The 20,996-nt window shown below is 40.9% G+C and overlaps 1 protein-coding gene across 1 annotated transcript; it reads left to right on the plus strand.

Annotated features, from left to right (window-relative positions):
* On the plus strand, nt 1-20,506 carry LOC137083904 (uncharacterized). Its single transcript, XM_067449846.1, has 11 exons — nt 1-237; nt 3,091-3,354; nt 3,721-3,954; nt 5,938-6,675; nt 10,385-10,624; nt 10,958-11,353; nt 11,476-11,570; nt 11,664-11,714; nt 17,530-17,893; nt 18,882-19,013; nt 19,662-20,506. The coding sequence occupies exons 1-11, from the start codon at nt 138-140 to the stop codon at nt 19,757-19,759; spliced, it is 2,712 nt and encodes a 903-aa protein (XP_067305947.1). The 5' UTR covers nt 1-137; the 3' UTR covers nt 19,760-20,506.
* Nucleotides 20,507-20,996: the final 490 nt, after the last annotated feature.

A 20,996-nucleotide genomic window follows, 5' to 3' on the forward strand; every position in this document is an offset into this window, starting at 1 on the left:
GACTCTCACCTGAGCAGAAACTTTGAGTTTGACAGCGGTACAGCTTTATATTATATCCACACGACAACACACACACGGAAGTTTGACAGCGATATTATCCACACGGCCAACACACTCGCAGAAAGTTTGATCGTTTGATGAGCCGCTCCACACGGGCAGCTGGAGGAAGCGCCGTCGACCCAACCGGAGTTTCAGATCCCGAAGCTTTTCCCGCCGCTGAGGAGTACCGACCGATGGGTAAGAGATACACACACACACACACACACACACACACACACACACACACACACACACACACACACAACTGGAGCAGAAATAACACGGGATTAATAACTAATAATAGTCATAAAGGGTGAAAATTGAACTTTTTTCCATGTGTGTAAACAATAATGCTGGTTATTTTTCTTTGCTGCTAATTCTGTGATTGTTAGTCGCTTCTGTCTGTAATGTTATATATAACTTACAGTAGTGGCTAAAACTGATGTCCAGAGGGGTTATTTTAATACCTAAAAAATAAAAAAACTATTTATTTTCTAACCATGAAATATTATTTCAAATAAGTTTGTATTCTATGAAATAGCTTTAATCATACAAACCAAAAATCATTTTTGAAAATACTTGCTGTATCATAATGGAAAAAGGTTTTCAAAAAAGTAGTTCTTCTATTAAATTATGATTTTCTTTTCAATTTAAATTCACATTTCTTTTAGAAATAGCTAGATTAATAAAGGCCTACTTGGGACTCATGTAAACCAAAAATAAGTAGATCTCTGTAATTTAATTCCCTATAATTTGACAAACTTGCCCATTCCGTAAAATATTGCTGTATTCATTTTCTGAAAAGAATAATTATGGTATACATAAACACAAATATACTATAATAAACCCTTTAAATAAATAAATAACTGCAATTATATTGTTGATGCTACATTGTATAAAAACTAATGGGGTAAAACACGACTGTGATCCCACTGTGTACAGCGCTGGCTTATGGAAACATTGATATATTCCCAATTTACTGTAAAACTATGCTAGACGGAGTTAATTTGTGGATAAAAATATCTAATTTACTTATCAAAGATGCTGCAAAAAAATCCCTCTTGAGAAGAGATGATGAGAAATGAGGTTAATTCGGGGAAAGAGTTTAAAACTCGACCTTAAGGCCTACTTTTTAAATTTGTATCTTTTTCTGAATAACAAGTAAATGAGTAGAAATGAATTGTTGCCATATGGCTGTACCATAGAGGTTAAATATATTATATAAATATTAATATTAAAATGTGTGAAAAATAAAATACTAGACTTGGTTAAGGTATCTGACAAAATTAAAAGTTTGCAGGAAAACGCAAACATTGACTACAAAACAATCAGTAACACAAAATCTAACATTATATAATGAGCTCTGATCGATTGGATCTCACAAATCCGAAAACGCCAGATAAAATATTCAAATAGGTGCTCTCTTAATAAATAAACACAGATTTGAGCTTTAAACGACTACATTCTCGCCTGAAAAACTCTTAAAAGTACATTTTGTGACACAATAACAGTAGTATTTTTAAATTACTCTCTGGGTTTCCCATCCGTCACTTCACCACGTGACAGCAGGAAGCAAATATCCGCCAAAGTTCAGATTTTTTGACTTGCACAATTTCCACGTCAGACGCTCAATTCACGGCAATCGCGTCATTCGCCCGTCTATTCGTGTCTTTGCATTGACTTAACATGTCGCTTCATTCGCATCTGGTGTGAACGCACCATAAGAATAAGCCGTTCTCATCACACACACCGTACGTAGGTCCCTTACATTTAAGCCGCTTTACTTAATTACTTTCATTATACCTAGTCATATTGTTTTTAATGGTGAAGTATTTATGCATTTTCAGACAGTTAAGCTTAACTGTCCCACTTTGCCAGTTGTCTCGCCTGTCTCAGATAGGGGTATCCGAATTTGGAATCAGGGAGTTAGGGAACTATTACTCACCATTATAGTTTACATTTAAAAAAACAAAAAATATTTCTATTTACAACTATTTAAATTGTCCTTGTTTTTATTTTAATTCTTAAGGCCCTTTCACACCAAACGCGTAACGAAAAAGCGAAGCGAATAAGCGAATATTTCACATGCGAATATTTCGCTTGAAAACCATTCACATCAGCCGGGACACGAATTTGCGACGTTTCAGAGCTCCAACATTCCTAAACATTTGCGGCGACAGCTGAGAAAACACGAACACTTCCTCATTCAGTGAAGACGAGCTTTACATTTGATTAAAAAGACCGACAAGAAGGTTTCGGGTGCAGCCAGTCTTAAAGACCTGAGTCTTAAGAGGAGTCTGCTAATCTCGTTCAGGAGCTAAAACTTTATCATGGCCGCTTCTGCACTAAAGTCTGAGGGACACTTTGAGGATCTTCTCCCGAAACAGCGGCGCATCTGACGAGACTAACACACACTTCAGGAACCAATCGATCCGGAGCAGATGTTTCCAGTTCAGTCACAAAGCAAACATTTCAGTGCCACAGACGAACTGATGGCAACACGTTCACTTTCCATAATCAAGAAAAAAATCAACAGGTTGAGTTATTGCTGTCTGTAAACTCAGCTGCAGGTGCACAGCTTTAACTAGACCGACAGCTGTAATCTCATGGGAAACGCCACACCTGGCAAAGGTTAAAGTTGAGTGAATAACTCGTGACATCAACTGGACATTTCGTCACCTTTGTTTCCTTGAATATGATTGTTTAAAGGATTTTTGTCTCCGCTAGAGTAAAAATAAAACGACATTGAAACGGAAAAAATAAATGTCGTTTTTTTCGCCTCAGCACATTAGCGTTCACGTGTGGAAGCGCTCATTACACACACAGCTGATCAAAAAATAAAACCATCGCTCGAATCATTCGCTCGTCAAAATCACGTCCAGTACGAAAGGGCCTTAACATATGATATTTTTATTTTTGATGCATGTTATCACTATTTAAATACATTTTTATGTAAAGCACTTTGAATTGACATTGTGTATGAAAATGTGCTATACAAATAAACTTCCCTTGCCTTGTCTCGCCTAACAATCTTGTCTTTCCGTTCTTTAGAAAAACAAAAGAAAAGGAAGGAGAGGAAAGGCATGCCTCGTGGGTTATGCCAGATAGGGAATGCTATAAAGCGTCGCATCTTCTGTTGCGATGCGGACGATAAAGCATGCAGTGATCCCACGGATGACCAGCCAGATTCATCCAGCCTTCAATGGCCGTTATCAGCCGATCCGTGTCCATCTGATATCGAGCTGCCAGTTAATGCCAATATGGCCGATCCGGAGCCATCACCTGTCCCGGGTCCATCCGCACGGCCAGCTTTTGGTGAGTCTGTGGCTCATACTGCCATTTCACATTTGTGCCTAATTATTAAGCATTTGTAGCCTGACGTGATCATACTAAATTCTAGGCAGAATATGAGTCTGATGCTCCATTGGGCTGTAATTAAAGCCCGCCCTGATGATTTCATTGGTCAGTTTCTATTCAGGCATAATTACTCCTCAATGGATCAAGTCCAGACCGAACTGACCGAGCGCAAATGTTGTGGGAGGGGCTGAGTTCGGCTGCCATCCAGGCTAAAGCATTTGTGCTTTTCAGACGATTAATCTTAATTGGGTCCCACTTTACCAGTTGTCTCGCCTAACAATCTTGTCTTACCTTTCTTGTGGTGATCTTTTTACCTTTCTTTAGAGAAACAGAAGAAAAAAATCAGTGTGTTCTTCTGCCGAAAATGGAGGGCTGTAAAGCGTTCTGTCCGCCGCTTTAACAACAAAGGGGCCCCAGATTCATTTGCCGATGAGCCGGTGGCTCGTCCTGATCCAGCAGATCTCATGCGTCAGACTGATCCGGAGCCGACACCTGTCCCGAGTTCATCCGCACTGGATTCTGGGATCCCAGGTCCATCTGGTTTAGGGCCAGCTTTTGGTGAGTCTGGTCATTATTATTCTACTGTCAGTACTTTCATTATACCTAATTATTCAGCATTTATGCTTTTCAAACGATTAAGCTTTAAGAGGCCGATCACAGAGTGCTTTTTTTACAGCGAGAGGCGTCTTTTTTTAATGGATTTCGGTTGGCAGTAAGTAGGGGTGCTCCGATCGATCGGCAACTGATCTCAATCGGCCGATAATCGGTTTGGGATGATTGATCGGCGGCCTCTAAAAAGGCCGATCTCATAAACCGATCTAATGCTGACGACACAAAGTGAGTGAGAGCGAGGGCATGACATGCAGCGGCACAGTCTCATTCTCTTTCTGGTGCAGGTAAAATAATTATAATGCTGAAGGTGAGGTACAATTCATATTCTGTATTAAAAAACTTACGAAGTCATTTGAAAACTTTCTTTGAGACCTAAGTTCACAAACAGAGCGAGTGAATCACCGCATGCTCTCTCTCTCTCTCTCTCTCTCTCTCTCTCTCTCTCTCTCTCTCTCTCTCAAATGGCTTCATTTCAGCGCATCGCATCTGCAACTAAAACCGAGCTGCACAGTTGACACAGGATTTGCCACTTAAACAATCGTGCAAGTTTATCATTTGAATTTATTGTTAAGTATTGGCAGTGTTCACTCAGCACTCGCACGCTCTCCAAGAGACCGTAATCTAACACACACACACCTGACACACACACAGCCCATCTCACAAAAATCTTGCGAGTACAAATTGCGCTGCAATGGTCAAATACACACAAAACATATGCACTAAATTACCGTCTACTCTTGACGAGTATGCACGTAAACCCCGTCGTGACTCGCGAGTGAACGTTAACGTTTGTCTTACTGCATGTTGCCCTCTCTGTGTATTCGCTCTTAAAGTGAAAGCAGTCAAACAAACTGCTGCTGTCTCTGAGTTTCTCTTTGTCTTGTTGTTTGATGAACTTTAATGAAACTCACTGCTCTGGAATGGCAATGAAATTTTTTTTAAAAGGACAAATGGCTCCTTAGTTTCGAAATGGTTTGGTCAAGGTGATCGCGTTGAAAATAAAGGCGTTTGTCCAGCGTTAGAAGCTTATTTGAAACATTGCCGCGGCTCATTTAAGAAAATGACAGCTCTGAAGAGACGCCGCTTTAGTTCGAGGTAGTGCTGACAATAATAAAGAAAGATGATGATTGGAACCGAAAACAAATTTTCTAGATGATTACAATGGAATCGTTATTTTTTAAACGGTTCCAAGTTAGAACCGGTTCTCGATGCCCAACCCTACACTGAAAAATTACAGCTGAATTAAATTGTGTTTTGAGTTGTATTTTTGAATAAAACAAATAAGAAATGTTGGAAAGAATGTTTGAACATGAAACTAAACCACCTGTAGGTGGCAGCAGGTGAGTCTTAATGAGTTGCTCATTGAGTCGATTCGTTCGAATAATTCATTCAAACCGCTGATGCATTCAAGAATGAGGCATTCATTTATGAACAGGTCATTGAATCTTTGATTCAGCTGATTCATTCAAACACTGAATCATTCAGTAACACACACTGTTGCTCTGAGACGCGTTATGGTTTTGCTGTTTAGAATTTTATTTGGAACTATTTTCACTGCTGAAATAGAACAAAAACAGTCAATATTGTATCTAAAATGTATAGTCATTATTTATTTTTTTGCGCACTAACTCTATTCTGGCCTCTTCATCAATGATTGTAGAGCCGCTGTAGTGAGATGGGCTTTGTAACGACGTCTTTAGTGCCTTTATGGGTCTTGAGAGAGGAAATGACATTGGTGTCAATGAAGGCCTTTCTGAGCCATCGGATATCTACACTAATATCTTCATCTGTGTGTGAAGATGAACGGAGGTCTGACGGCTGGCCAACCACAGGAGGAATTAATGACACAATTTACATTTATGGCTGAACTAACCCTTTAACTGTCCCACCAATTGTCTCACCTAACAATCTTGTCTTACCATTCTTTAGAAAAACAAAAGAAAAGGAAGAAGAGGAAGGGCATGCCTCGTGTGTTGCGGCAGATAATAGGGAATGCTATAAAGCGTCACATCTTCTGTTCTGATGAGGAAGATAAAGCCGATCCGTGTCCATCTGGTGTCAATGCCGATACGCCCGATCTGGAGCTTCCGTCAGACTCAGAAGATTTATCCAGTCCAGAGCTGTCGTCAGATTCAGATTTATGCAGTCTGGATCTTCCGTCAGTCTCGGATATATCTGAGAGCGATCCAGAGCTGTCGTCAGACTCAGATTTATGCAGTCTGAAACTTCTGTCAGTCTCGGATATATCCAGTCCAGAGCTGTCGTCAGACTCAGATTTATGCAGTCTGAAACTTCTGTCAGTCTCGGATATATCTGAGAGCGATCCAGAGCTGTCTCCTGTCCCAGGTCCATCCATCATGGAGTTGATGCCTCTTTTGGATGAATCCAGTCTGGAGCCGTCACCTGTATCAAGCTTTTGTATTAACGAGCTGACACCTGAAGTGGATCCGGCCGATCCAGAGCCGTCTTCTGTCCCGGGTCCATCCATCATGGAGTTGATGCCTCTTTTGGATGAATCCAGTCCGGAGCCGTCACCTGTATCAAGCTTTTCTATTATCGAGCTGACACCTGAAGTGGATCCGGCTGATCCAGAGCCATCTTCTGTCCCGGGTCCATCCGCACTGGATTCTGGGATCCCAGGTCCATCTGGTTTAGGGCCAGCTTTTGGTGAGTCTGTGGCTCATACTACCATTTCACATTTGTGCCTAATTATTAAGCATTTGTGCTTTTTCAGAAGATTAAGCTTAATTGTCCAACTTTACCAGTTGTCTCGCCTAACAATCTTGTCTCACCTTTCTTGTGGTGATGTTTTTACCGAAACAGAAGAAAAGCATCTGTGAGTTCCTCCACCAAAAACTGATGGCTTTATATTGTCAATTAGATATTTTTTATATAATTATTTTTTTTGTCTGTCTTTTGAAAGTCTAGGCAATCAAAAATTTCTTCTGAAGAGATCACTTTATATGATAAAGCTTTTAAGCTTTTTCTCATATATAAACATTGATCAATTACTATTAAAATTCTCACAAATATTTGCTAACTCAATTTATTTTTTACAACGGGTAATTGTGTTGCAATAGCTTACACACAGCACAAGTAAGCTTGATTTCGAATGGTTAATTGAATTAAAGAAGACGACTAAACAATAATAAAATAAGAACAAATAAACATATAACAAAAAATAGCACAAATAAATGCAAAAGAATAAAAGATACAGATGAAATAGACTGCTTTATTTTTTCGGTAGGTCTAACATTCAGGTAAGAAACTGAATAAAAAACGCAAAGTAGGCTAATTAAATTTAAAATAACATTGGATAATGTTTTTTGTAAAAAATTAAATAGTTTCATATAAAACCATTAAAGTTACACACGTTGATCATTCAAGAGCAGTGTGAACGTTTGTGTTTTTGTAGTTTGACTTTGAATAACTGCTGTCCCTTTAAAAGGCCATCTTTCAATTTAATTTTATAACTTAATTTATACAGAATATTGTATGAAAATGTAAAGTTAAAAAGACATACATAAGAATGCATGTGTTTTACAACACCCACGGGCAGAAATTAAGAAAAAAAGTGCCTGTTCTAAGCTACGCTCCAAAAACCCGCCTTTTCCCAGAGAACGCGTCATATGACACAACGACAGGCGAAACACAGGCGCTGCAGCCCTGGCTCTCAGTGTGGTTTACGGAGTCTGAGAGGTGGAAACAGAAAATAGAGATTGTCGTTATCGTAATTAGGGATGCACCGATACCATTTTTCCAGAACCGATCCGATCCGATATTAAAAATGTTGAATATCGGTCGATAACGATACTAAACCGATCCGATACCAATGCAGTTTTGTCTATGTAGAATTTCTAAGCCTTAGTGTGTAGAATTGAATAAATGAGATTAGTGAATAATACAGCAGCAAAAGTTATAAAATCACGAGTGCACAATAGTTGTATAAAATCTAAACATTTAGTTGGGAAAAAATAAAGGAAACCACAAAAGTGAATAACTGTAGCTGTAAATCTGGTAAAATATGTTACACAAAATATATTCATGAAAAACAAGTAAATATATTTATAGAAATAGGGCCTATATACTAAGAAATTGCATTTATTTTAAATGTATAATGCATTTTTTTAATGAGGCAGCAACATATAGATAGAGCAGAACAAGAAAGGCTATTAATAAGGCTTTCATAGCGCAACAGTAGCATAATACAGAGCGGCACAAAGCGCTTATGCGCATCCCGTGTGCAGGATGATGCGCTTGAAGCAACACGGAGCGCGCCGCGCTCCGTCCGCATCGAGAAGTTTAAAACAAGATATAGACGCGTAGTATATCTATGCAGTATTCTTATAAGCCGTTTATTTTAACAGTTTAGCATTTCAGTTACTGTGTGTGAAAAACAATATAATAACTAGTCCAGTGTTGTGATCTAACTGACACCCGGTAGAAAGTAACACGGTTTACAGCAATAAACGCCAGCAGATAGCCATTTTTTTGAGAAACCATAACGTTAGAGCGTTATCTACAGATCAAGCATAATAACAGAAACAATAAATAATCTTGGAAAGTTTCATCGTGTTGAGTGTCGTAACCGAACGCGACAGTTTAAAGCTGAATGGAGAGTGACTGACAGCCGCAGTGGAGGGAAGCATTGACCTGAACTAATCTGTACTCGCATTAAACGATGGAAAGGCTTCAGAACACTTATAATATAGTGCATGAATCGTTGATGCTTTATAAGGTTTTTGTGCCTTTTGTGGGGCGCTGGGGCTTAACAATAACACAGAATATTATGCGCACAGTATCGAATTTGGATCGGTCCTGTCTGTCCGATACCCGATCCGGCAAATAATGGCAGATCAGAGCCGATACCGATCCCGAGTATCGGATCGGTGCATCCCTAATCGTAATTATAGTTATAGTAGGTTTGAGTTGTCACAGTGGTGAATTCTCTAGTCACATTGGTGAATCAATAAAATATCCTTGTTACAATGACTGTATTTACATGAACAGCATATCCCCGTCCTAGCCGAAAGACTAACTGCTTTCACACACGTACTCCACAGTACATGTGAGCTCATTTACATTACGTCCGTCAGAAATACTAAGAGGTGAGTAGTATAACAGCCGACTAAGCTCGGCATTCCAGCTGTCCGGTTATGTCGTTCAGATATACGGCCCAAACGCTTGACATCTGCAGAAGCAGAACATGCAGACACCGAGGTCTAAAAGCAGTTACTGATTAAACATCAGCTAGCAATTTCTACAAAATTTCACGATAAACTATGTTGTGTAGAAATGCACAGAATGTCTCCCCCTATCTGTCCGTCACAGATGTAAGCTATAGCCTACAACCTACAACATTCATTTAAAATCTGGGATCTAAATTAATTATTTTAAGACACATATTGCTGGCATAGATGGTGACAATCTACATGGATAGTTGAAAAACAGCAAAGTCGACAACAATATTGCTAATTATGATTTATTAAAGATACTGCAATGTGATAAACATGGAGACAACTTTAGCCACAATTAGCTATACCCTGTGGTCACTCACCAAAGCCCCTTTCACGCTGCACGTCGGACCCGCAATATTCCCGGAGCATTGCCGGGTCGCCTTCTGTGTGAAAGCAACCACGTCCCGGGATTGATTACCGAATTCGACCCGGGTCGGGGACCTAGTAACATTGCGGGGTCCGACCCGGGACGAGCGCTGTGTGAACAAAAGCCGAAACTAATGCCTCAACGTGTACGTGTACCGTTACGGGTTGTGTGTGAAATTGCTGATTTACCAATTATTAATTTAAATCAAATGTGTGTGCAGTAATGCTTCTCCTTAACCAACCTTTGTGAATGTTGAGATGTATTTTACCGTGTCTGAGTGATAACTTATACCAGATTTCCTCCTGGTGTCGATTCTAAATCTATTATTTTTTGTATGTTATATATGTCAAAATCTGTGTAAATAATAGAAAGGTCGCTGATTAACACTTTCAATTCAGTGTCGTGATGGTTTTAAAAAATATTCTGAAGGTAGTAAAAAAGGGATTAAAAAGTAGTCAATTTAACTGAAGGATTGCTGTATATACCATCGTTATTATATGTAGGACAAACGCCACAGCGGCTAAACAAATCTCCATAATAGTTGTTATGGTGAGGAATTGCAGTTCAAATAGGATTTGATGGTGAGTTTCCATCATATTTAATGTGCAATCGAATCCAAGGCACCATCTACTATCACAGACTAAATTTGCATGTGACAATCGCTTGGTTATGAACATAAAAAAAGACATGCCGCGCCGGCGATAATCGTGCACGAGGCTTAATTGTCCCACTTTACCAGTTGTCTCACCTTACAATTGTGTTCTTCCCTCAGTATTTGACTTATGGTTTGGTGAAAACCAAACAAAAAGATGGAGGAAGAAAACCATCCGTGCGTTCCTCTGCAGAAGATGGAGGGCTGTGAAGCGCTCCGTCCGCCGCTTTCAAGTGGGCAACAAAATGGCCCCCGAATCGTTTCCCGATGAGCCGGTGGCTCGCCAGGATACGGCCGATCCAGACCCGTCACCTGTCCCAGGTCCATCCACACTCGATTCTGGGATAACGCCAGCTGTTGGTAAGTCATTATTTTTGCTATAGCGGTATTTTTGCCCTAGTCTGCTGTTTGACAGTTCCGTCTAGTTATTAAATTCAACATTTAGCATGTATTTTACTATTCTTATTTTAGTTTTAAGAGACTATTGAAAAGGTATTTGTTCGTGTGGGTAGTGATGTTTATAAAGGGAACAGTGGCAAACAGGGACATGGTTGCATCAAAAATAAAAAGAGAAACAACCATTAATATGAAAATGATTTTGGGATTCTCTACTGTCACAATCACAAGCTATTACAAGTCCATCACATTTTGCCGTTACATGATTGTAATAACTTTTCTATTTCCATTTCACAGCTCTAGATCAATGCAGCATTCACCCAAGGGTTAACCTCTCTTGGCTGTCAGCTTATCCAGTTCCATATTATCACAAGAGGACATCTGAATCTTATCCAGACGATCCGGAGCCGACACCAGTCCCAGGTCCATCCGATCTGGTGCCAGTGGCTGAGCCGAATCCAAATGATTCCCAGTCAGGTTCAGTCAGCCTCGATTCACAGTTAACGCTTGATTCAGGATCATCCGAATCAGCTGTCCTGGGATCATCCAGTTGCGAGGAAACGTATGTTTCCAGTTTATCCAGTCTTGAACTGACACCTGACATGGGTCTGGCCAATCCTGAGCCAAAACCCGTCCCAGGTGCCATTGATGAAGAGCCTGTCCCCGGTCCATCTGGCTTTTGGCCAGCTACAGGTGAGTCTGCGGTCATTAATTCACATGTGTGCCTAGTTAGGAAATGTTTATGCTACTGGCATTAGTATAATTCTAATCGGCCATGTTATGTAGGAATCATAAGCTAATGTTGTTTTTTTCAGGATCAATTTCTTCCTTTTATGAAGTTAAAAAAGAACTTGGAAGGGGAGGCTTTGGCATTGTGTATGAAGGGACGCGTAGATTTGATGGCCAGAAGGTAAGCTACTCTTGCTTTAACCACAAAATGTTTGGAAATGTAACTAAGATCATTGCAGATTTTGATCAAAACTGTTTTAAAACCGTCTTGCAGGTTGCTATCAAGTTTCTACCTAAGAGCTCCTGGGACAAGTTTATTGAATTGGTAAGTTGGCAAGACTTGCATGCATCAATATGCAATTTGTTTAACATGCATTTTGGGTCCAACAGTCTGTGACCACATTAGAAAATCTAGAAATAAACCAATTTTGAAAAATGGCCACGCTGATAAATGGGCTTGCAAAATTTCCAAATCCCTAGTAGCCCTTTGGGCAGGCACTCGAGAAGAATTTAACTAGCCAGAATTAAATAAATGACGTTTTTTTTCACGTAGAAAATTTGACAATTGGAGTCAAATTATCAATCAAAAATCACAGTAGCAGAGCTTCCTTGCAATGTTCAAGAATGTTCAAGAAGTACGAGACGCACAGATGGAAATGTTCTTTACAAATGTTGTTTACTGTAACGCGTCTATACACAGGTTTTGTTACCGCCGATGCTCACTGGAAGACTACATTAGCCAGTATTGCTTGAGATCTACAGCAGACTACGGCAACTCAAATAGCTCAAAATACACAGCACTTTCCCACCCCTTGTGGTGGTTCTAAATTGTATAATTTTGTACAAGTTTGAAAGTAATGGTTTAAGTAGTATTTTGTGTGGTTTATTCAGGGTCCCTGCGGAGTCTTAAAAAGTCTTAAATTTCAAAATCAAAATATAAGGCCTTTAAAAGTCTTAAATTCGCAGAACATTGCGTTCTCTGTCTTAAATAATGTTAAACAGGTCTTAATTTTTCTACATCCATGTAACGCTACCTCATTGAAATGCCCTCGCCTCCCGCAGCACACGCGCACGTGTGTGTGTGTGTGTTTGTTCAGTGGTGTTTGTAATTGTAGTTCTTTCTTTCGCTAGACCAACTATTGTTCGCTCTATTACAACTACAAATTAGACAAGCATGCCACTTATATTGCAGCCAATCAGCTTTCGTGTTATTGGCACGAGCCTCTTTCTGATCGTACCCATAGACCGTAAAAAAATATGGACGACTCGACATCATCCGTTTCCGCTTGGCAGATTTGAAGCTTTCAGGGGCCCTTACACGGCGCGGACATCTTGGGACCGAGTCTGCGCAGTAGCGATTTCGGGACCGGAGTTGCGCAGTAGAGCGCAGGAAGTAGAGCAGGAAGTACAGTCGCGATATCAAAAGCCCGCCCACACTCTCGCAGATGCAGAACAATTAATTATGTTGGTGTGAAATAAACAGTTATGGAAATGTAGAAATTAAAGCTAAAGCTCTAATCTGCTCCCAAAAATTTCGAAAAAAGTCCGTTAGTGCCTCAGTGACAACTTCACTCAGAGAAGCCGTCAGTCTCAGCTGTCAATCATGACGTCCCACCCCCTGTTTTTATAGCATCAAATAACTAACTCAAAGTAAACTTATTTTTAAAACGAACACCTGAAATGAAATCATCGTGATTATAACTGCCTTCAGTGACATAAACTAACGTTGGGGAAACATTTTTGAAGTGTAATTTTATTATTTAGTTTGCCTCGCGTCCATTAGAAAACACAGAGGGGCGGCTATACTGGGACCGGCCACCGGGGGGCGATCGAGGCGCGAAAGCTTCAGTAAATGAGAGGGAGACTGCAGGCTTGATCGTACCCCACAGACAGACGCATCAAACGGATTTTATTCTTCAGCTGAGTGAGTGACAGTTCTTGCAGCAATCGTGAATGCGAAGGCGAATCTTTCTCACCATCTTGCATAATGACCAAATAAAAGTATAATATACCCGATTGCACTAAAAAGAGTTAATAACAGTGATGTAAACTCTGAACTCCGATGTCAGGCTGCGTGTTTGCTTCCTGTCAGCGCTCGCGCGAGTGTATTGAATGTGTTATTTCTATGCTCAATTAATGAGAGATTTTATGCTCATCTATGCTCAGAGATCATTAGCCTAACGTTACTCTTGAACGATCAAAAATACAGATTATGCATATGACTATATCCTGATTTGAGTTAAAAAGTTTAAAAAGGGACGTGTCAGTAAGCACTGGATCTGCGCATTAGTAAGTTCTCAAATTGAAAGCAAACTAATATCTTAAGAACAGCACAAACGGGGAAAACAGCACTTACACTTAAAGGGATCCCCTGGTGTTGAGACTTGTATGGCTTAATATAACATAAATGATGTCTCTTACTGAATTATGTAGTAGAAAACCCATGAAAGATCTACGTTATTTTAAAAATCGATTTTATATTTGGACCATGGGCGGCGCCATTTTGTTTGCGTTCTAGGTTGATGACGTAGAGTGGTTGAACTCCTCAATCAGCTGGCATTACCCGTAGCTATTTTTACCACAACGCAACTCGAAAATTGTTTCAGAGTTAAACAAAACCAATGAATTCCTTTGTAATTATACTTAAAACACACTCAAACATACATGTGCACACAAACTCACCTACACAAGTCACAAACAGATCGGCGGGCGCGCACACGACAGGCTCTGTCTCAATCGAGATGTTGGGCTGCTCAGTCTCCACGACAGGGGCTGAATCTGAAATCGACCCTATACCCTTAAATAGGGCATTATTTGAAGGGACGGACATTTGTAGTGTTGTCTGACATCATAGTGGACATGTTCGAGTGCAGTCATTCAGTCTCACGTTCACCGCAATAACGAGTAAAGCCGATTTACAAACAGCTGTCCGACTTCACGCACTCAAACATACATGTGCACACAAACTCTCTCTCTCACACAGACTCTCACACACACCCCAACAGATCGGCGCGAACACACACACACACACACACACCCCCCCCAACAGATCGGCGCGAACACACACACACAACAGATCGGCGCGAACACACACACACACGCACGCACTGCGCGCGCATACATAACCCTCAATCTATTCCCTGTGTTGATATCCTGTTCAACACATCCTGTTCCCTAGATAGACTGTTGATAGTAGATTAACTATAATGCCTAATGTGACCAGCAGAGGGAAATATCTAGGTAGGACGATGGGATAAAGTAACGTGAGGAAGAGAGGCAGGATGTTTTGGTGATGATGCATGCGATTGAGACAGAGCAGTCAGGTGTGTGTGTGCGCGCCCGCCGATCTGTTTGTGACTTGTGTAGGTGAGTTTGTGTGCACATGTATGTTTGAGTGTGTTTTAAGTACAATTACAAAGCAATTCATTTGTTTTGTTTAACTCTGAAACAATTTTCGAGTTGCGTTGTGGTAAAAATAGCAACGGGTAACGCCAGCTGATTGAGGAGTTCAACCATTCTACGTCATCAACCTAGACCGCAAACAAAATGGCGCCGCCCATGGTCCAAATATAAAATCGATTTTTTAAATAACGTAGATCTTTCATGGGTTTTCTACCACATAATTCAGTAAGAGACATCATTTATGTTATATTAAGCCATACAAGTCTCAACACCATGGGATCCCTTTAAAGGAACACTCTTTAGAGTTTTTTTTAGAAATAGGGCTTATTCAACGTTGCTACTTTGCTACATTTAGATATGTGGGGAAATGCATTTTAAGCTAAGCTAGCGGCGACCCTGCCAAACTAAGACAATGCATGCACTGAGACAAATGCATTTGCCCACACATCTAAATGTCTAAAGAAGTTGAATAAGCCCTATTTCTAAAAATGGTGAAGTGTTCCTCTTTGTAGATATGCATCTTTGTTGTATTTATTTGTCCTATTGTCATTTGTTTATAAGTATATATTTTATTACTGACCAATTTCTTGATTAAGTAATTACTTGAAAACTTTTTACTTATATTAAGCAATTGCTTATTGTGGTTTACTTTTAAGATGTTGGTCATATTTCCCACCCCAATAGCACACCACTGGACCAGCCTTTTTTGTTTTTGTAATAGGCCTACCTAAGAAGAGTCATGCATTTTGTTAGTTTTGTTGCCATGTGTGACTATTGTGCATCTAACATAATAATATGGTTAATGTTGCATCCTAATTATGAAAAAAATAAAAATGTTTGCAAATTTATGGAAGTGACCACAACAAAAAATAATAGCTTTGGTCAAAAAAAATAAAAATAAAAAAATAAAAAAAAATATATATATATATATTATGCTAATCCTGGTGGGATTGAGCTATGAACAATAAGTTTACTAATGCTTTGTTAAATTTAAATAAATTAAATAATATAAGTTTAAGTAATTGAGTGATTCTGCATTTCCTATGCATGTTTCTTTTATTGCGCAAAATAGGTCTTACATTTTATTCATAATGGTCTTAAAAAGGTCTTAAAAAGTCTTAAATTTGACTTGGTGAAACCTGCAGATACCCTGTTATTATGCCTCAAAGACTTGAGACTTGACTTGAACCTCAGAGATTTGAGACTTGACTTGGACCTCAAAGACTTGAGACTTGACTTGTACCTCAAAGACTTGAGACTTGACTTGTACCTCAAAGACTTGAGACTTGACTTGGACCTCAAAGACTTGAGACTTGACTTGGAGCTCAAAGACTTGAGACTTGACTTGAACCTCAGAGATTTGAGACTTGACTTGTACCTCAAAGACTTGAGACTTGACTTGGACCTCAAAGACTTGAGACTTGACTTGAACCTCAGAGATTTGAGACTTGACTTGGACCTCAGCCTTGAGACTTGACTTGTACCTCAAAGACTTGAGACTTGACTTGAACCTCAGAGATTTGAGACTTGACTTGTACCTCAAAGACTTGAGACTTGACTTGTACCTCAAAGACTTGAGACTTGACTTGGACCTCAGAGATTTGACTTGAACCTCAGAGATTTGAGACTTGACTTGGACCTCAAAGACTTGAGACTTGACTTGTACCTCAAAGACTTGAGACTTGACTTGTACCTCAAAGACTTGAGACTTGACTTGGACCTCAAAGACTTGAGACTTGACTTGAACCTCAGAGATTTGAGACTTGACTTGTACCTCAAAGACTTGAGACTTGACTTGTACCTCAAAGACTTGAGACTTGACTTGAACCTCAGAGATTTGAGACTTGACTTGTACCTCAAAGACTTGAGACTTGACTTGTACCTCAAAGACTTGAGACTTGACTTGTACCTCAAAGACTTGAGACTTGACTTGGACCTCAAAGACTTGAGACTTGACTTGAACCTCAGAGATTTGAGACTTGACTTGTACCTCAAAGACTTGAGACTTGACTTGGACCTCAAAGACTTGAGACTTGACTTGAACCTCAGAGATTTGAGACTTGACTTGGACCTCAAAGACTTGAGACTTGACTTGGACCTAAAGACTTGAGACTTGACTTGGACCTCAAAGACTTGAGACTTGACTTGTACCTCAAAGACTTGAGACTTGACTTGGACCTCAGAGATTTGACTTGGATCTAAAGACTTGAGACTTGACTTGGACCTCAGTGACTTTAGACTTGACTTGGACCTCAAAGAGTTGAGCCTTGACTTGGACCTCATAGACTTTGAGACTTGAGACTTGACTTGAACCTCAGAGACTAGATACTTGACTTGGACTTTGACCCTAAAGAATTGAAACTTGACTTAAACTTAGACCCTAAAGACTTGAGCCTTGACTTGGACTGGGACCTCAGAGATTTGAGACTTGACTTAGACCCTAAAGACTTGAGACTTGACTTGGACTTTGACCCTAAAGACTTGAAACTGGACTTGGACTTGGACCTCAAAGACTTGAAAGGAATGTTATTTCACTATTTAAGATATCCCGTCGGGCCGGTACGTTTTGGTAGCCTGACTGGAAAACACATTTGCCCCGGGACGACGGGCTAGCAACTTTGCGAGCCATGTAATAAGTTAATTTACCAAATAGAAGTGGTTTCAGACTTGTAGACTCTGCTGTTTCAATATAAAAGTGAACAGTTACAGCTAATATTTTGTCAAACATGTTTCTTTAGCCAGGGTCTACCAAACCTCTGCTTGCCGAAGTGGCTGTGAATCTGCTGATGCGCAAACCTCCAAAAAGCCCCCATGTCGTACAAATGTTGGATTGGTTTGATGAGCCGAGACATTACGTCCTTATAATGGAGTATCCACATCCGTGCGAGACCTTGCTCAGATTCGCCGTGCGCAAAGGAGGTTTCCTGGATGAAACTGTGGCACGTGGATTAATGCGCCAAGCAGTGCTTGCAGCCAAATTCTGCATTGACCGGGGCGTCTACCACAAAGACATCAAGACGGACAACATCCTGGTCAACACTGAGACACTGCAGCTCAAATTCATTGACTTTGGCTGCAGTGAATTTTTTAAGACCAGTAAAGGTGAGTTGACTTAGCCATAATATGTCATGTGTTGGATTAGATGCCATTTTAGTTTTATAGACTCTTAAATGTAATCTAAGGGTGCGTTCACACTTGTAGTTCAGTTAATTTGGTTAGTTTGGTCCCGACCAAAAAACAAAAACAAAACATATAGTCCTGGTCCGCTTGGTGTTCACACTGGCATTTTTAGCAGCGAACCTAAAGTTACCGAACCAAAGGCATAGGGTGACTTTTACAACCTGATTGGTCGGCTTATATGACGTAGGAGCTCGCTTACCGAACATTCAAAACAACGCTGTGTGCCGGATTAAACGCCATCATTTTATGCGTGTACATATGGCATTATTTACCCGCTGAGAACTCATGAAGAGCTCATAAAATGTTCAAAACATTCAAAGCAGCTCCAGGATTTCCTCCGTTGTGCAGAAAATAGACGGCTGTTCTGTCGTCTGTACCGACAAATGGGCAACACGGGTCCTTTAATGAGAAGAACCAGGTTTGGTTTTTTGTGTTTTTTCTAACATTTTTGAAACATGCTCCTCGGACCAAATATTGATGAGGCTCTTATCTCCTTGTTGCTCCACGTTTGCCCTCTAATGTTAACGTTATACTCATTTTGGATACACCGATCTTTCCGCGTCGTCAAATCAGCCGACTATGCGACGCATCTTGTGACATCACGTCCTGTTTTTGGTTCGTTTACAAGTCTTTGGTCCATTTTGCGTTCATATATCAATCGAACCGCACCAGAGTTCGTTTAGAAGTGGATCGAGACCCATCTTTTTAGCGGCCTCGGTCCGCTTGTTTGGTGAGCACCAGGGTTCGGATGGCGACGTTCACATATGTTCAAATGAACCGCACTAACCGAGCAATCGCACCAGGGTTCGTTTTAATCGAACCAAACATGACAAGTGTGAACGCTTCCTAAAAGTAGAGTAATGGCTCAGATGGCTTTAGCAAATGAAATGATCTCTTGCTTTAAACTCAGGTCATGAATGGGTGGTCGAATCGACAGTCTGGTCTCTGGGTAGAGTGCTTTTAGAGATAGTGAGCGGAGACCAGTCTTTAAGTGTTCTGCAGTCTGGTAAACTTGATCCACTGCGTCCAAGTTTATCCAAAGGTGAGACCACAGCACACAGCGACAATAACACTGTTAAACACACATAAGCCATGGTACAATTCCTGAGGCCTGTTGCATGAAGCTAGCCGAACAAACTGAATTTCAGAGTAGGTTTAGAGTTGACAAACCAGATAAATCCAACCTGGTTTAGATCAATTCAACCCTTTCTCAAAACTCAGTAAAAACTTTTCAGTATAAATAAGGGGTGTGGCTTTTTTGCATCTTTACTTGCAGCTGATTGGTCCAGTTTGGGCTTGCGATCTCTAACCCAGAATAAAACCAGCTCAGGTTAGCCGTGTAGTGTAAGTTACCAACACTGATAAAAACCAGTCCACCTTCTTGAGCCCGAAAAACCAGAGTTTGCTCAAACTAATCTCGAACTTACCTGGGTAGCAACTGAAACCAGCTTTGTGCAACAGGCCACTGGGAGTCAACTAATCATAAAGTATTTGTATAGATGGAACACCTAAAATGATCAATGCATATCTACTGTATTGACAAATTGGGTACTTATGACGATAATACTATGAATACTATACAGTACTAAATACCATGCATTTTAGAAGCTATTTTCATACAGGACAACATTCATGTTCATAAAGGGCATACATGACTAACCAGCTCTTTCCTCTTTGAAAACTCGCACAGAATGCCAAGATCTGATAAAGACGAGTCTGGACAAATATCAATGCAAGAATCTATCGTTAGAGCAGATGTTAGACCATGCATGGTTTAAGCAGGACTGAAGGAAGAGACTCAGGAGTCAGGTAGTGTAGCAGTTTGAGGGACGGCAATTACCATGACCTACAGCAAGGCCGGGGAAGCAGGCGTCCTCTTGAACCTCCGCACTGCACGGTTTCACATTCAATGCTGTTTTTTACTGGCCGAGAATTGAATAATGTTTGGGCAAAATGCAGTGCTCATCACTGTCACTCTCAAGCGTCCAGTCGCAGTGGAGGAGAGGCGGGACTAATACCACACACCGACCAACCTCCACATCCTGGCAACAGATGACAACAAGCGCATCTCTTAATGCTGAAAGAGCCACAGCCACCAGAATACCATTTCCATGAAAGGGCGTACATGGTCCTCAGCAATGCTTAGGTAGGTGGAGCGTGTCAAAGTGACATCCGTATGGATGGAGGACCTAAGGTTTCTCAGCAGAACATTGCTTAAAGCATCACACTGCCTCCACCGGCTCGCCTTCTTCCCATAGTGCATCCTGGGGCCATGTGTTCCTCAGGTAAGCCACACACACACACCCCGGCCATCCACGTGATGTAGAAGAACACGTGATTCCTCAGACCAGGCCACCTTCTTCCATTGCTCCGGGGTCCAGTTCTGCATCAGAACTGGATTCAGAAATTACCTCCGAAAGCACCAACAGTGGCACGTGAGCATCAGAACTTCTGATGCTCACGTGCCACTGTTGGTGCTTTCGGCGGGGTCAGGGGTCAGCATGGTCACCCTGACTGGTCAGCGGCTATGCCGCCCCATACGCAACTGAGCTGCTCTGTGTATTCTGACAGCTTTCTATCAGAACCAGCATTAACTTCTGGAGCAGTTTGAGCTCCAGTAGCTCGTCTGTTTGATCGGACCCCACGGGCCAGCCTTCGCTCCCCACGTGCATCAATGAGCCTTGGCCGCCCATGACCCTGTGGCCGGTTCTCCACTGTTCCTTCCTTGGAGCACTTTTGATAGATACTGACCACTGCAGACCAGGAACAGCCCACAAGAGCTGCAGTATTGGAGATGCTCTGACCCGTCTAGTCGTCTAGCCGTCACAATTTGGCGCTTGTCAAACTCGCTCCTGCCTCTACCACATCAACATTGAGGACAAAATGTTCACTTGCTGCCTAATTTATGGTGCCGTGATGAAGACATAATCAGTGTTATTCTCTTCACCAATGCTATGATCGGGATATATACACTTATTGGCTTCATCGTCTCCTCTCCACTGATAAGCTGGTGTGTTTTGGGCGT

Source organism: Pseudorasbora parva, chromosome 7 (genome assembly GCF_024679245.1).
Source record: "Pseudorasbora parva isolate DD20220531a chromosome 7, ASM2467924v1, whole genome shotgun sequence".
NCBI classification, from domain to species: domain Eukaryota; kingdom Metazoa; phylum Chordata; class Actinopteri; order Cypriniformes; family Gobionidae; genus Pseudorasbora; species Pseudorasbora parva.